This window comes from Branchiostoma lanceolatum, chromosome 2, assembly GCF_035083965.1.
Source record: "Branchiostoma lanceolatum isolate klBraLanc5 chromosome 2, klBraLanc5.hap2, whole genome shotgun sequence".
Classification (NCBI taxonomy): Eukaryota; Metazoa; Chordata; class Leptocardii; order Amphioxiformes; family Branchiostomatidae; genus Branchiostoma; species Branchiostoma lanceolatum.
The window spans coordinates 21,005,639-21,024,014 of record NC_089723.1 but is presented as its reverse complement, the minus strand read 5'-3'; the positions used below and the strand labels follow the sequence as shown (position 1 = coordinate 21,024,014).

General features: G+C 41.1%; 2 protein-coding genes across 2 annotated transcripts; one reads left to right on the top strand and one right to left on the bottom strand.

Annotated features, from left to right (window-relative positions):
- Positions 1-12,016: 12,016 nt before the first annotated feature.
- Positions 12,017-17,116, bottom strand: LOC136427875 (tubulin-specific chaperone A-like). Its single transcript, XM_066417077.1, has 4 exons — positions 16,945-17,116; positions 15,293-15,398; positions 13,863-13,949; positions 12,017-12,261 (listed from the first exon to the last, which is right to left on the bottom strand). The coding sequence occupies exons 1-4, from the start codon at positions 16,998-17,000 to the stop codon at positions 12,169-12,171; spliced, it is 342 nt and encodes a 113-aa protein (XP_066273174.1). The 5' UTR covers positions 17,001-17,116; the 3' UTR covers positions 12,017-12,168.
- A 322-nt stretch (positions 17,117-17,438) lies between these two features.
- On the top strand, positions 17,439-18,122 carry LOC136426905 (N-acetylaspartate synthetase-like). Its single transcript, XM_066415624.1, has one exon. It carries the CDS (start codon positions 17,439-17,441, stop codon positions 18,120-18,122), a length of 684 nt encoding a protein of 227 aa, XP_066271721.1.
- The last annotated feature ends 254 nt before the right edge of the window (positions 18,123-18,376 follow it).

Sequence of the window (18,376 nt, the reverse complement as noted above, 5' to 3'; positions counted from 1 at the left end):
AGTTTGGTAAAATAATGGATCCCAGCAAATTTAAAAAAACGCTTTGTTCTTAGCAGGATCCGTGTGAAAAATCATGGTCAAAGCCGCCCGGGTCAGCTAGAGGCGAGAAAACGAAGATAAAGTTGCAGGCCGGCGGTTGGCCGGTCCCCTGGAGGATACCTGGATCCATGGGTCACCACGAGGGAAGCTCCTCCTGACAATTAGGCACGGATAGGGACATTCCCTGGTTGTCTCTCTGGTTCCAGGGTTGGGTTGAAGGGTCGGTGAATGCCCTGTTTCGGCTTGCACAAGTTGTTGTAGTACTTTTAAATCTCAGCTTGTAAAATCCATGTGTACTTCAAGAAAGGGTCAGTAATTTGAAACAATTGGCAGCGTAGGAAAAAGAAGTGAACTTTGACTTAAAGAAGAAAGAATTAAAGAGTAGGTAAGTCAATGATCGGCTAAGGAGCTAGGGGAATTTCACAGTCAACAATGAACTTATAGCAATACTGTATATATCGTATGTCTTCTCTGTCACGACCAGTGAAAGTGAGCTTAACTTGTCCGAGATAACTTTCATCGTCAGTCGAAGACCACAAAGTTACCCCAGTGCTAGCTTTCACTCTTTTATGTGTATTACCGTGTATGTGTAAGGATATATGTTAATAGATTCATTAGTAATTTAGTCATGCAATTTGTATATTTGTTATATTTTGCCTACTCCTTACCCCCTCCTTTATATGAGAGCTTGTGAGGAATGAACAAATAAAGATCTTCTTCTTCTTCTCTTATCCCTTTTCTCCACCCTTCTCAGTTTTCTTTTTCTTCTTCTCAGCGTTTCTCTTAGTGTCATGCCTGTCCATTCTTCGATGTTATCCTCCCATCTTTTCCGTTGTCTACCTCTCTTTCTTCGTCCTAGGACGGTTCCTGTTTTTGTTTGATACAAAGTTCAAACAAACAAAATGTTCTCCGCCGCGCGTCTGCACAGCTACCAGAAGCACCTGACGAGAACCAGCGGCCCGCTCTCCTGCCCTGCCTCCACGCCCTACAGCGACTCGTGCAGCCCTCTCATCTATCATGGCGTGTCCGACCGAGAGCCCCCTGCCCCGGTCGGGGCCTGCTGGTCATTCCGCTGGAGCCCCGCGCTCATGAATCACGTGTAATGAACCGGGAAACGAAGTACACCGTTTATTTTCTCGGCGGAGAGGGGCGTAAGTGGCTGTCAAACTTTGCAGGCTACGAGACCTGAATGTCGACCCGAGAACAGTACTGATTGAAATTATTCCTTGGTGACTTTCTTAAAGAAACTTTTATGGTGAATGTATGTCTTTTAAGAAGGCAAAGTAAGCCTCTTATCTTCTTGGGAAGGCGCCTTAATGACTTGTAGATGGTCCATGATAGGTGACCTGGATGTCCGTAGGAGAATATTCTGATTAAAAAAGCGGTTTACTGTCATTCTTTAAGAAGCTGGCGTATACGTCTTCGTTTTTTTCTCTCCTCATGTGGCCAAGATGAAAGTATATTTCTTGAAGGTGGAGGAAGATTAAGTGCTTGAAAGACTTAGAAGTAGAGCTTGGAAGATTTGAGACATTGTAGCCCGTGAACTTGGTGTCGTGTATCTATTTTTTTTTTTTTTTTACTTTTTCCGTTGGAAATCGGATTGAGTAGAAATAAATTCACTACTTTGCAGCAAAACATTTTGCAACATGTGCCAACCTGTAAAATGTCATAGAAATGGGCAAACCTACAAACAAATAAAGGAGAGTTTTTATTACTTTAATACAATTCATTCATTGCTACGCTTCATAGCTGTCCTGGAGAAAACAATTGAACAAACATACGACCTTATGTGATGACAGTGGAAGTGTTCTATAAAAGACAGATGTATATTGATTTTTTTTGTTCCAAAATAGCAGGGAATTTGTGTTATATTTCTAATTTGAGTATCAATTGAGAAAAATGCAATTGGGCAGAAGAATGAATTGGATAGAAATATTAATTCCGACACATGCTCTTTCCTTTTGGGTCTTTACAGGTTGTGATCGATTTGACCATTCATCCCATTATCTGTCATGTTAGTGTAGCATATCATGATACCGAAACAACACTACATAATTATATACTCAAGGGCTTTTATGAGATAAAGTCGCGATAATCAAAGTTTGGCGCCAAAACTATAATGTGGAAAATGACTTTAATATGTTAATTGAAAATAGCTATGAAATTAGCATTAGAATATATATAGAAGGAAAATAGCTCTTTTACAAATGTGTCACGTTGGAGATCTACTTGCCTTATTTGGCAAATATTCACGTTATCCTTGAACGCCAAATATGCATATGGTCATCTCTAAACTTGTAATCTCCATATTTGAAGATAGTGTTTCCCAAATTTGGTCATCTTTCCGAGAATCAAGGCTTCTGGTGGGTCAAGTGTTCGGAAACAAATACAGGAGGTAAATACTATATGGAGATCATTTCTGTCAAGAAAGCAACACTTTGATATATATTGGTAAAGCGTCCTAACAGTACACCATATGATTCTTTCTTTCTTCTTTTTTAGCACGATAAAAATAAACTACATTGCATTTTCATGTAGATTCTCAATGCTTGTAAAGGCCAGGCTAGAAATGTGCACCTTTAAAGTAACAGTATCCTATATTGAGCCTATTGCAGAATCTTTTGTATGTCGACTATTAGAAAGCGAGATCAATTCACGCGTCTACAGAGCATCACAGTGGTCCCATATACCAGCCTTATGAGATGTATTTGTGTATATGTAGCTAGTATATCGCCACTTGCGCGCGATGAAAGTGTTTTCAACACGGCCCGCCAGTCATCCTCCGAACTAACAACTCTTATCCACTTCTTCAAATAATTCGAACACACTTCGCGTGCATTCAAATACCGGATATAAACATTAGAATTGCCGTTCTTGCTTCTTAATTTTTGTTTGAGGACACAACATTTTCTCAACTTCAGGAGCAACCAGAGATAAAAGCTACAACTTCGACAAGCTGCCAAAAACATCGTACGGTTTAAGTCATCACTTAAGTCTGACAGTTTGTTCAATTACGTGCTTTTACGGCAAAGTGCGTTTTTTCCGGGGGATGCGATAGACGGCGCGGACAAAATGCGTCTGGGTTCAGGGGTTCAATGAGAAAATGGCTGGTAAAAGCGCGGGATAAAGCCCCATCCAGACGGTAACCACTAACAGAGGATCACTGTGATCGAGGTAACGAAATTCCGCAAATGGAGACTAATTCGCAGCGTAACTATTCCGGTCATTTCTCCCATCTAAGGCTCGTTTGTAAAGAGGGAGATGGATCCACCACGCCGCCGTACTCTGGTCATCAAGCCACGACGATCCAACAAATTGAATGTAGTTCCCTTAATGGTTCCAACGGTTATGCTGCCAATTCATCAACAGTGAGACTTTACTCTAGTATTAAAACAACAGACTCGGACAAAAGGCGAATTAATACATAAGCTAATAATGACGCCAATGTACATGTGTTCTTGGCTAGTTCGCAAAATAACCAACGTACGATAATCTGCTTCTGTTGTGCATGCCTTCAAAATATCTAGAAAATTTGGATTTGATCCACATATTATTTTAACACTTCTGCATCAGACTAGTACAGCGGTAAAGCAACGATTCACAGCAATCTGTTCATTACGGCAACATCAGGAGGTAACTGATGCTACATGTTAGTCCTAAATGTGCCCAAATGTGCGCTCTCTCATACAGATTAGGACTGGCGCCGGGACGTTATATTTCCCAGATTTGTAGCGGCGAGCTTGTTTTTTATCAAGGAACGACGATCTCCATTAGTTGATACATGATGAATGCATGATGGCTGTACTAGTCTTTTCTTAATGACCGCTTTTAGCCGTGGTCTGCGAGCGGCGGTTAATGAAAAGTTTGTGAAATATTGAAGAGACAGGCGCATTGTCGATAAAAACCAGGCCTGAACCCTGCTGTTGTAGTAACGATAATGGGACAATGATTGAAAGGGAGATGAAATAATTGCGGGAACTTCTCTGGCAAGAAGAGTCTTCCAAAGTAGGCAGTCTTTACAGAACACTTAAGCGACTACAAGGCAAGGGCATGGGGACAAACTTGATAAAGAGGAAGAAGCAAACGTAAGTGGATATGTGAACGGCGTATCCTTTTAGCGTAGTGGACACTTCGTATGTACATGTGCTCTACGTAGCTGTATTTGAGGATTTTGAAATTGACTCGAGCGGCATAAGCTTTGGTCTTGTCCCGCTTAGTTTGACTCCTTTAGTCTTTAAAGATTGGTCCAATAGTCGCTATCATTGACGAAAGTTAATCAAGATAGCACCCAGGCTAGGGAGGTTCATGCTTTTAGCTGTATACGATTTCTAAGCATTCCTTTTGTTGCTCTGTTCTCTTTATCAATCAAAATTGTGAAATTATAGCCCACTACGACGGAAACATTAATAAGCGCAATATAAAGACACTTTTTATTACTTGTATGGCTCATAACGACTCTCGGGGTACATGCCGTGAGAGGACGGATTCTAGATAATGGACCGATTATTCTTGATTAGAATGTGCCTCTAGGAAAGGTCCCTGATGCTGAATTTGAATTCAAAGTATATTATATGTTCACAAAGAACTGGTGGAATTATTTACATTTGTATTTACATAGCAACTTCATCATAACTTTTGTTTTGCCAAGAGTTTCTACATCGATGTGCCCTGTGTTTTTTCCTTACATTTCCGTGTTTTTAACTGCCGTCCAACTATTTTTCAGGGCGCATATCGGATACGACACCCGGCACATTCTTGTGGTGTGCGTTTTGAGATTTTCTGGTGTTTCAATGTTTTGCTCCCCGTAAGTTAACACGTTCACCCAAAAGACCATTTAAGAAAGTATCCAGACGGTAAGTCTTCTAGTTTTCTTTGTACTATATGGCTTTATTGAAGACTGAAATAGGGGAAGGGTTAGCAATCCTCCCTGTAAAAAATGTAGCCTGCTAGTGCTACTGAAACAGCAAGGAAACTCGCTGACCTATGTGCCCCTAGGTACTACAAGGGTCTGAACGAACAAAGACGGAAATATTACAGCAATTATTTTCTGAGAAAACGCCATTGCTCAAACCAAAGAGGCTTCATGTAGATATGCTCATGCTGACATTTTCAAGTTTGCACTCAAACACCAAGCTCAGACGAGTGTCACATTGTACTTCGATGAAAGTTAGACATCCAAGTTCTACGATACACAAGATAAAATTTACCCAAGCAACTACTTGATAGATTTTGTGAACGGTCAGACGTTTCAGGAAGCATCCACTACCTTTCGTCAGGAACCATTACAGCACAATGTAATTTTCCGATAAATTGTATTTTGTGTGTTAAATGCATTTGAAGGATTTGTAACTATCAGACGTTTCAGGCAGCATCTATCTTTCGTCAGAAACCATAACACCACAATATTAATGTTATTTTCTGATCAAGCGTAATTTTGTGTGTTGAATGCATTTGAAGGATTTGTAGCTATCAGACGTTTAAGGTAGCTCTACTATCTTTCGTCAGAAACCATAACACCACAATATTAATGTTATTTTCTGATCAAGCGTAATTTTGTGTGTTGAATATATTTGAAGGCTTTGTAACTAACCGGGCCGTCAGAGCTCTGTAAAACAAGCCTCAGCTTTCTCTCCCAACATGCTGATAGATTTTAGGCACGTTATTTATTGAGTCGTAACGACATCATTGCTATTGTTGATCATCATCTCAATCTAGCGTTAAAACGACCTCACAACTCCGCATACACAAGTCTACTTACCACCATAACAACCGCCGGGCATGATCAGACTACGTTATATTCAATAATTCACCAAATTGCTACATTTCTGGGGGCGTAATATGATCGCATATTTGATCGTTGCAGTGGGAGTGGCTATGAATATGTCAGTAGTTTTACATTCAAATGAAGTTTTCTTGTCATTAATGATTCTGAGAGGGAATAAAATACACTTCGATGATACCCTAAACAATGACTTCCGAGTTCAGCGCTTTTTTTGAGAGTTTTGCGAATTCCTCGTTTTATTCAATCAATTTGCAAATCAGATTTAAAACCATGATTTAGTTTCGTTGATATTGTCCCTTTAACCTTTGCTTAATTAACTGTGAGATATCAAAACGGGAAACATAAAACGTCTGGTATTTATATGATCTTTATTGCACTAAACGAATCTCAGCGGCCGGTGGGGGGGGGGTGATGGCTGTGGAACGTACATAATTACTGCAACATCTCTGCAAACTGTCGAAACTTTGTCAGCTCGTACATGTGTACAACTCAACTAATGCTATGCTTCTTACTTGTCGTCACTGTGTATAATAAGAAAAAAAATCATTTCAAAACGATGGTCGTGGTATTTCATTGAAAAAAGGAAAATGGTTTGAAATGGTTTGTCTACTTCGATCATCATCTAAATCATATTCTCTTATCTAGCTATTCTGATTCACTCATGGCTATCAGGGCTATCACTGCCAACTTAGTTATCGCATGACAAATTGATGCATAATGTCAAAGTTTGTTTGGTTGGTTGGTTGGTTGGTTGGTTGGTTGGTTGGTTGGTTGGTTGGTTGGTTGGTTGGTTGGTCCTACTGAATACGTTTGTGGCACCCAAGGAAAACAATGACTGTCAAAGCCAACCGCACGTTGGAATAGCGATACCTCTATCTACAAATTGTATAATTTTTCTGTTTGCTTGTTTGATTCGGCTTGGTTATTTGGCCTTACAAGCGATACGTTTACTTACCAAAGGAAAACATGGACTACAAACCGCACATTGGTATAGTGATAGTATCTGAATACGTCTCTGGTGCTCACATTACAGAGAAGGATCATTGCCTCTTTTACACCCTCGGTTTCCGTGATGCGATATAACCATTATTCATTACATCGCCAGACCGACCGACTTTACAGGGTCAGGGCACGGGTGAACTGCCCAACAATGGGGAAATAACACACGGGGCTGAACTGTTCAACAAATCCGCTTTAACAACCGCTAACATCCCAGCTTCATCCAGACAGCTTTTCTTTGTTTGCTGATGAGATTTGGGCGTGGAGAATTGGCGTATCTTCAGCGGTATGTAATCACTTTTTAATGAACACGTTGTCAAACATCGCGGCGAGGCGTATTTGCAATGGGCACGCGGCGCATCGCTTATTTCCTCGGGGACCACTCCCGATCTGAAGTACAGGTCTTGTTTAGAGTCGTCAGGAGATGGGACCGTACCGCAGGGAGGGAGGCAGGCTCTCTCTGTATCACGTACTGAGACCGGTTACAGGAGTCGTTGGCTGGTGGAATACAATAGGTGTAATGTGCAGTCAAGTACGGACTGATAATGATTTCATCAGGGCACGGGGTCCGTAATGTTGGAGAGGATATGAGAGCCGCGGTTTCAGCGAGAAGTTGAGGGGGTTGTTTTGCAGACTGTACACATAGTTTGATAGCCTGGCCGTGCGGAAGTGAACTAGAATTACTTTTGGTGAAAATTATCTTTTCTGACCTGTTCGTAGGTTGGTGTAGTCGTAAAAACAAAACAACACCCAAGACGGATGGGCAAAACGTCACAAAATTTCCTCTCAAGTCTGTCTAGACGTGTGCCCGTAAACTAGGGAAAACGTCACAAAATTCCGTCTTTTCTGCCTGCAGAAGATGCTATTGTCTAGTATGAATATTTGAACAGAACAGGGCACAGGTCAGTAATACAGCAACCCTTTACCTCAGAGAAAGATCACTTACATTGCGAAATGAATGGGGCAACCGAATTAGTTTCTCCCGTTTTGGACCTATTACTTCCAACGATCATAACGCTTATCATCAGTAAAAAAAGGAACAATATGAAGAAATTATACCGTAAATGAAAGCTGATTTTATTAATTGCTGAGACCGTGTGGGGCCGTGAACTTCATTGCCACTCGGGGAGATGAAAAAAGGAAAGTTTGTTTATTTCTATTTATAATTTTCTTAAATACAGTATACATTTATCGCTTATTTCACTTGTAATGATGGTTTGATTTTAATTTGTTTGAATTGGATAAAGATATTTTCTAAAGTATTAAAGCTTCTCCAATACAGAAGCTACAAAACGTTTGATATGAACGCAGCACTTTCTACATATACGTTTATAATCATCGAAAGGGAAGCCTTCGCGCACACCGTTCTAAACTTGTCTTAACAACTTTTAATCCGGCCGCATGAAATAAACAGTAGAACCCTCCCCTGTCTAAACTCCGGGCCTGTCGCACCTACCGAAGCCCTGATTATTTAATGTGCGCTGATCCCTCTCTCCCCAAATATTCATTCGCTTAATGAAACAAATAGATGAAATATCGCGACTCAAAGCGCATGACGAATGAAGCGTAATCCCCCGACCTTGGAGATACCGGGCGGGCCGACGCACGTTCCACCCCGGAGATGGATAATTTAGTAGATCACATTAAATGATTTCTTAATTCATAATGTATGCTTAACCCGTTGGCGTAATTTATAGCTCTCGCTCAACTCATTTCGCGCCGTTTATACGCCATTTATCGGGAATGTTGCGACAATTATCGCGCGGGGTTGTGCCTCGATTAGTCAACCTCACGCAGCTGGAGGCGTGACAGTGGTAAATGAAACAGGATTTTGTTGACGACACGACATTTTTTGTATGGAAAACAACGATCTATCTTTCGCCGACGCGACTTCAACAAAGTTTCCAAACATGCAACTTTACTGGCTTCCCGTTTGGGGGTAAAGTTATTAAATGGTCAAGGTAGCATCATCGTGAGTTTCCCGAACTAAGTGCACCCTCCAACATCGCACAACTTAAAACAGAAACAATACCTCCATTTTTCATGGCAATATAATAAGTATGACCTTCACGACCATCTTCCCACTCAGTGTCACTGACTTCCTGCCACTCTACTGAAAACAAAGACACCGTGCACGGAGCCAAAAATTCCCGAGCTGAATCCCGACATTCTGAGCTATGAGCGACATACCGTTTGAGCATATGTGTAAAATATCTCCTGCAGGCCGATGTGAGCTATTCATGAGTAAACAAAGTTTGAACAAACCGTCAAAAACCAACCTTTTCTCACCGGCCAACCTTCCTCATAAAATATCTACTTTAACCTTTACCCTCCTACCTTTCCTCAGACACAAAGTTGGTTCTGGTAGATCTATCCTAGCAGTGTGATGGTAAGATGTGTGTCAGACAGGGCATACTAAGGAGATTTTCGTTTTCAAAAAGCTAGGAAATTTGTATGTGAATTGTGTGGACCATCTTTGTGCGTAACAATTTTGCACATAGATGTACCAAGGAGGATTCTTTTTCTAATCTCCTTGGATGTACCAAACATATTTCTATGTCACAGTTAACCGCCTGCTCTATTTTCATTTGTCCTTCACAACAGACTAGACATACCGCCGCTACTCCCCAGGTGCGCTGCGGTAGGATGTATAGTTATAAAGCAATTATGTCTAATAGAAGGATGCTTAATTCGGTCCAACAGGCTCTTGTGGGTACAAATCTAGTCCAAATCCAGCAGGTTTGTTCTGTTGTTCGCTCAGACCCTAGCGGCACATGTGACAGCAAGTTTCCTTGCTGTTTCTGTAGCAGGGTATATCTTTACATTGAGCGGTGTTAGCTCTTCCGTTTTAGCTTGAGGCACCTCCTCGAACACGCGTACGGGACTCTCATTTTACGTCCCTTTCGAAAGACGGGTGCAGCCCCAACCGAGATGTCCTGGCCCAACTACTAATTGGAACCAAGAGCTCAATTGTGAGGCAGCTACCAGTTGAGCTACAAGGACATCTGTCAGAATGAATAGTTACAACGTTCAGCCGAACAGAGAAATGAAAACCAGAAGGTAAAAACACAAAAAGTAGCCAAAATGCAGCCATGTACATTGCTGTTATATTGCGGAACATCGTGTGGTTGTTTGGTTTGTTAAAGCCAACAAATATAGACCCCGTTAGTGCAGTCCCGGTGTAGCCACCCGCTACTATTTCCATTTCTAAGGTTTTGCTTTATCTGTAAAAAAAAAGTTCGTTTCCAAGTGTAGTTCGTATCCGCCTTTGCCAGCCAAAGTCTCGGTCTAGACACATGAACAAAAACGTCTATATCGGAATCTGCATCTAGCTTACACTTTATTGAATAACATTCTGTCTTCTTTTCCCCTTGTTATATCGATCACTTTTCCCTTATTGGAATCATTCAATCAAGTCAATTCATAACGGCTCTTTATTTGTTCTAACGAGAGTTAGATGTGGGATTAGACTGACGCCAGGATCGCACCAGCTGCACAACAGGCGACATATGACAAATTAAACACTACTTCATCACAATTTCCATGTTTAACGACCAGCACTTAAAAGGCTTTTAGATGCGTTCGTTCAGGCCCTTGCACAATGGCAGCAAGTTTTCTTACTGTACCAGGGTATATTTTACAGGGAGAGGTTGCCAGCCCTTTCTCTTTAATGTGGTGAACGCACCTCCTCGAACCTTCATTTTACGTCCCTTCCGAAAGACGGGTGCAGCCCCAACCGCGATGTCCCCAATCCAGGATTGAACCGGGTCTCCCAGTTACCAACTAATTGGAACTAGGAGCTCATTTGTGAGGCTGCTACCAATTGAGCTACAGGGACATCCATATTCCCCTGGTTAACGACGAGCAAATAAAAGGTTTTCAGATGCAGTATGACAAAATACCACGACTTCTTTCTAGGATAGCCAGCCAATGAGATCTAGTTATCCTAGTTGTATAACGGACATCAAAGTACAAATGTACGGTAGAAACCGTTAGGGAAAAAATACACTTTTCTTACTCGCAGCTACTAGTTCCGTTTGGTCTGGGTTTTACCCTGTCTTTGAAAATGCATTCCTTTTTAATTTTGTGCCTTAGAGTACTGTGAAAGTAGTATATTGTACATGTACTTAAGTACACCTATAGCTTTTCAATGCAGAAATAAGTGGAGGTACCTTACACTGTGGTGGTCCAGGAGCTTTGTATGAATCTTATGACTTAAAAACTTAAAGAAAACTGCTTGGAAAGTCTCAACATTTTTTCAAAAATCCTCTAAAAACGAAAAAAAACAAAACAAGCTGAGACATGACCAACATTTTGTATCTTTGTTTCAAATCAAATCAAATCATGGAATGTTATTACACACACACACACATATAAAATAAAACCACACATTATAGACATCTATACTTAAACGATCCTTCATATATCTGCAGTGTACTATTCACTTAACATGGTGCAAACAGATACAATTCAATATTTGTCAAACAAATGACAGTATGTAGAGGTGCAGATGTGTGAGAAACCACCAGGAGCCACAACAATGCATTTATCTTTCAGTTGTTGACTACTTTTCAAGCTGTTTGACATTAGTGAATAGTTGCTCTGTATTACAACAAAGAGGCAGTTTTTATTGTTTGTTGCAGCTTAGTTTGAGAAGATATGTCGTTCACCAGTACAGAACAAATACACCACACGAAGAAAATGATAATCATTATTTCAATACATCATCAAATATCAAATTCAAATTCTTCAGTTCAGATTACAACCATTTTTCTTCAGGTCTTCCAGATTTAATTCTTTCTACACACATAAATCCTGCATAGTCAGTAGACAGAATCAAAGCTTACAATTTCTAACTAGAATGCTTAATCACCCCTGTAGTATCCTAACACTACCTCATAAAAGTTCTTTATTCACGATTTTCATGCCAATAAGCTAGATCACAGATCAAACTGCACATGTCCATGGAGATGCATTGTGGGTAATATGTCAAAGATGAACGCCCCTGAGACATAAACAAATCACTTCTGGACATGTACTATGCATGGACTAGAGAAGAACTGTTTACAAGTTTACAATAGAGGCCTTCACATTTGACATTACCCACAATGCATCTTGCTGCGCATGAGCAGTTTAATCCAAGTGAACCAGCTTATTATCTTTTCATCAGAGTAGTGCAAGATACTACCATATTTGGAGAAAGAACTGAGTAGTGACAATGTATTATGGGATACTACCCATATTTGGAAAAAAGGCGCAGTGCACACTGACAGGTAAGATTGGTCACATGACCACGTGTGTGTAGCAGATGTGTCGTAGCCTATGTTTACAGGCTTCTTAAGACACTCCTACTGCTGCTCCCCAAGCTGCTTGGACGCATCATCTAGGACCTCCTGTGCAGCCTTGAACTCCTCTGTTTCATTCAGGTCTGCTTCTGCCTCCTGTTTGGGATAGCAACGAGTCATTAGCAAGAATCATTGTTGCAAGAGAAGCTGTACTGTTTTAATTACACACATGACTTCAAGGAAGTCAGCCATAAAAAGAAGTGTTGATATTTTGAATGTATCTAATGCATATGTCCCTGCACTGTTCCCTGATTGCCTTTGCTTCAGGCGATTGCTATTGTGCAAAACAATGGCAAAATGAAGACCAAATTCTTGAGTCAGCGCTATTGAGCGGAGTTAAGCGGTATCTCACTGAAGCTGTGGCATGTTGGCAACCTCACTGCAGCCGAGCAATTTGACAGACTTTACGAATTTCATCAATAAAAAACAAATCTTTTTACACTTTGTGTGTTTAGTTTTTTGTATGTTTTGCATGATATTCCCATTATAACGTCAAGGGTAACACAAAGGTCACCAACATGCCAGTCTAGTGAGATACCCGCTTCAACATCAAACAGCAGTTTCTCAAATGAATAGGTGTGATGCAATCATTGATAGAGCTCTTATATTTCCTTGTTTATCCTTTAAGAACTGCATAACATCCATCCATAAATCGAGGAAGAAAAGGAGTCTGTCTACATTCTGTACTTAAACCCTTACTAACCACACTGTAATCCTTCATTAATGCTCAACTTATTGGGTTATTAGATTGTATAATCCACAGATACGTATCCTACAACTTCATCGGTTTGCGTTGGACACATAAAATATCCCAGAAACACCACAAAAAGTTTGGAATAGGAGTTTTATCAAAGGAGCATAATTCTCAGAGTCTGACTGCCAAGATCTCAAACACCTGGTGAGGTGTAGCTGTGCTGTAAACTGTGCAGCTGTGGTGGGGACAAGTAATGTATAATCTTGAATGCAGAATATGGAACGTAAATTATGTTGCATTCACTTACACAGTTAGTCTTTGCCATCGTCTTTAATACATGAAAAATATATACAAGAAAACCTATGCATTTCGCCTATTGGATTGATTACAACACTTGAAAAGTTAACAGCAACAGCAGTTTGTATCAATCAAAATCATATGTGGGGAACAGTTTTGACTGGCAGGTGCATTCAACGTTTCATGGTGGCTGGATTGTCTAAACGTTTAGGCCACTTTTTCTTATGAAGGGCTTTCATGCCTCTTAAATAAGCTACTCAAACAAACTTGACTTCCAAACATGAGTTCAGAAAAACATCGTCAGGATTTCTGGAACCAAAAAGCAACATGGTCAGTTTTTTGCTCAATGTATACTGTCTTTTTTCAATCCCCAATCTTGTCCTTCACTCTAAGTTGCAGATGAGTAGAAAAAAAAGGTAGTCCCATTGCCTTTTTGAGGCCGTAGGGGCAGTGGGTTGTTATCCACTGCATCTAGGGCATGTTATTGGAGGGCAGAGCCCATCCTTATACTTTCACCACCTTTTACCTCCACAACCAAAGTCAGGGACCCTTTTTGTCACCTGGGTGGAGTGAGGAAAGTCGTGCTAAGTTGCATGTCAGGGGATTCGAACCCAGGACCTCTGGGTTCTGGACCAAACATTCTAACCGTTACGCCAACACTATGCCACTATAAGTCCCTAGAAGAGTCCCCTGACCCAAAACTCACCAGCGTTTTTTTGAGGTCGTCATATGCGGTGTCCAGTCGCCGGCGGCAGTCTGGGATCATCATCTTGGACTCCTGTAGAACCTCCTCCTACGGGCGGTACAGAAGACACAAATGGAATAAGATAGAGGACACTTAAGCCCCAATCAAAGCCAAACAATCTTAGATCACCATCTTCATATCATATAGGGGAGGGCAACAAATGACCTGGAAGAAAACAGTCATGCGGGACCTGGAAGAACTGGGGTAGCCTGGTATCCAGACCTATCATAGCCCGAGTCTGTTCTGTCCTCAGAGAGAGAGAGAAAGAGAGCTAGGGGAGAGAGGGAGTAAAAGAGAAAGGAAGAGAAAAAAGGAGAGAGAGATTGGCATTATCATTTAGATATATACAGTTCTTTGCTGCTGCTTTTTTCTGATAACTTGCTGCCACAATATCAAACAATGACCAAAGACTGTTCTAAACCTCAACTGTCTCAGTACACACAATGACAAATTGTTTAATATGTTTAAATTCTCCCCTGAACAATTCCTGTGTGCATATAATTCACACAGGTATATTGGTACATGTACCTGTAATTCACACTGCTAACAGTAAAAGTTTATATCTTTGTTTTTCTGACACAAATTTGAAATACCTAATCTCAACTACAAACTAAATTTTTGCTGACAGCAAGACATGTGCCCCTTATTGTTTGAATTTGCTTAAACTTTCTCTCACATGAACATGATCTGTTCCACCGAAGCTGTTGGTATGTGTCATTTCTGCAACACAAATTGGGCGACTAGGCTTCTCCTCAATACCATACAGACCTAATTACTGAGTAAAGCTGACAGACGGTTACTGCCGTCCTCCCATGGGTGACCACACAGGATGCCTCCACGTTGGAGCCGCTTCCAAACAAACTCAATCATATCTATTAAACATTCCCCCGATCACAATTTGGAACTCTGTGCATCTCGCCTTTGTCAATTGTAAGATAATTGCAAGTCTTGATATGAAAAAAAGTTGTCAAAGTGTGTAGGTGCCTTTGTATCAAATGATACTGTAAATGCATTTAAGTTTGCGGTAGGGACAAAATGGCCATGGAGTGTTCGCGGTGGTTTCTAGTTCACAGTTAAAACAAGGGGGTAGACAGGCAGAAGACAGAATAAGCATTTTTGCAGTGGTTTCTGTGGTGAAGAGGTTACCGTGAAAACCATGAACATTAAATCTAAAGTGATCATTAAACCACTGCAAAAATGTCAACATTTATAGGATACAATTGTGGTGGAAAACCATGGAAAGTTAAAGAGATAATGAATATGAAGACAGAATTAGAAATGCAAACTATCTGTGGTAGTTATGCGTGTCTACCGAAGACTCTAATCTACTGATATGAAATCTATCACACCAAATAAAAAAAGCAAATACGAGACTTGCTTGACCGACTAACCTGCTTTTTGATGTCATGGTCGTCTTTTCCTTCCGACTTGAACTTCTCAAGTCTTTCTTCTTCCTTAAGCACCTCCTTTCCATACATCATCTTCTCCTTGCCAATTCTGAAGGGTAAAGATGATAAGAAAATCAGTCTTGAGACTTCTGACCAGGGAGATATGCATTGACAGACTGAATCTGACAAGATATACTGACAGTACATATATACTATAGTTTTGGTTTTTAAGAATAGAGTTGGGGGTAGGGGATTCCGAGTTATGACAGCATAGTGCTTCACCCCCTTTGTCCTGCTGTTTCAATCCCCCCATCCCCCATGTCCAAGTGTCCAGCGACTAGTCCAATGTCGTCACCCCCCCCTCGGTCAATTATTTTTTGGATCAGACAAACGCATGTTTGTCTTGAGGTATGGTTTCAACAAGCAGCCTATTCTAGTCTCTATTAAATAATGCAAATGATTCCGTGAATATTTCAATACAGAAAGAAAACCTCAACTTTTTTACTATTCAAACCTAGCATATTGTGAATTCAGTACATGTAGTCCTGTATTGTTGAAATTAATGTTTATGTTAATACAGTAAGATATTTTATGATGTCAAATCTAGGTCCCTAATGTCAAATTTCTCTCAACATCTACATTTAGATACTAGCTAGTCTACGCTCAAATACCCATAAATAATTATAGACAGCAAGGATAACAAAATAGGAATTTGAAAGCTTTGGTCAGAAGAATTAGGTCACTGGTAGATATAGGCATGATGAGCCACCACCTCAGTGTTTGAACAAGGAGGGTCAACCAATGGGCTGAAAAGAACGTGTCAAAACATGTCATCGGCCTAATCTCCAAGCAGATGTTCTGGTGGAAAAATCATTATGTCGGCCAAGACAGTATCCATGGGCCCAGTAGAAAGGCCCAATGCTCCGCAGAACCGGGAGCTTGAGAAACGTTACAACTTTGCCATTCTACATCTGCTTGTAGATTATCCCTCAACTCTCTCAGGACTGCATATTTTGGTGGTTTATTTTGAAACTTTGTTCCATACGCTGTGATGACTGCCAGCCTAGCAATCGCAATTTACTGGCCTGCTCAACATCTGGCGTCGCCCCAAAATGGAGAAGGGCCATTAGTAGGCATTACAGCCCCGGACAGTGGAGTGTGTTACACAGACTATAATGATTTAACGTTACATGTAAATTATTCAGTTTTAGTCTAGGGAAAAATTATGCTTGTCTCCTAATATTAAATGGCATTACTAGTAATTTGTAAAACAACAAACAAATCGCAAAACAATGCTATAATTCAACCGACAGTACAAATCATAGCTCCAATATACTGTATCAATCTAGAAGTAGAACATCATGACTCATATGAGTCATCCCCTAAATTAGATTATCATCACTCACATGGTTTGTTTACTAGTACCTTTTACATGGAAAACTTATGTGCAGGATTTTGCTACAATTGAAGGGAAAAAAGCAATCTACATTCCTGACAACAATGTCTAAGATGTAACATCTTAAGTTTACCACATTACAGACAGGTACACGCATGATTTGATGTTTGGCAGGGAAGATTATGAGAGCCAGTCAGCTAGAGATTTGAAAAAAATATGTTTGAGATCGTATGATGACACCTGTCTCTGTCGACACTACCTTTTGACGACGCCGGTCTTAATCTTGATCTGTCTCAGTCTTGGGTCGGCAGACATGGTTGGTTCTTGAGGGTTCTGGAGAAGCTACACCTGTGGGAAAACGTGGAGAGAGAATGACTCAGATGGACTCAGCCTTTCGTGCGGCGGAAAATTCAAAATGGCAGACTAAGATAACACGCATGCGTGGAGCATACCATAACGTTATTAAAAAGGGGTTGACATAATTTCTATCAATAGATTTTTTTTACAAATCATTAGATACGACTATCAAAATGCTGCCTAACACTAAGAAATACACATAGCATATAATAATTATCGTACAATGTAGGGAGGAATAATGTACAAAGTATTAAATATGGTTACCAGTAATCTGCAATTTCCCCTAAAAGCTTTGGTCAATGGATTTATCTAACTTCAAAAGGTGATAGGGCCAAAGGTCAACGCCCTCCAATAGTGATTTGTTTGTTCTGACATATGGGAACAAATACCGCGGAAATGGGTGTAAAAATCCGGACATTTCGGCCTTCCGATACCAGAAGGATCCGTAATGTCTTGATAGAGGGACTCTACTCCAACATAGATCCCGCCTTTTTCGTTGGCGTGCGACGTCCATCAGTGATTGGCGCTGTGGTGGCTTGGACGGCATTTATGTACTATTGGACGCTGTCTCTGTTGTCCGCCATCACGGTTTTCGTGGCTCTCTTGTTCATATATTATAACTCTCTCCTGATAGCCGCGTACTTTTTGACCAAGGGTCCACTGTTTGACGACGTCCAAGATGTACAGCGCAACTACATGAAGCCTAGACGGAATTTCTGGGTGGCGGAGGCAGATAATGGACAGGTGGTTGGCACGATCGCCATCACCCTCAAGAGTCTCGACAAGCCAGCCAATGAGAGAGCCGATGACGTTGCCTGGTTACGGAGGATGGCGGTGAGCGAGAATTACCGCCGGCAGGGCATCGCTAAGCGCCTGGTGGAAACAGCCATCCGGTTCTGCAGGAGGAACAAGTACCGCAGGATAGAGCTGATCACCACGGAGGTCCAGCTTCCCGCCAAGGCGCTGTATGAGAAGATGGGGTTCCGATGCGTCAACACGTGGGCTAGGCGACAGTACGGCTTCGTCCTGTGGACATTCACGCTCGTCTATGACATGCAACAGGACAGTACCTACCACTGAATATTGGCCTGAGCTGTTTGTTGGGCCGTACCAAAAAGTGAACTCGCAGGGTCTTGTAGCTAGTTTGGGTACCGCATGGTCCTCCCAAAGCCCCACTAGAGGCTGCGGCCGCGCTAAGCGACCATTTCATTTTCATTTTTTTTTAAAGACTTGGCAGATCGCTCAACGAATTTCCTAGATAAAGAACGATTTTGTTTTACGTTTTGGGTCTTTTAGATCATACCGTTTTTACATCTTGCATCATATTCCAACTA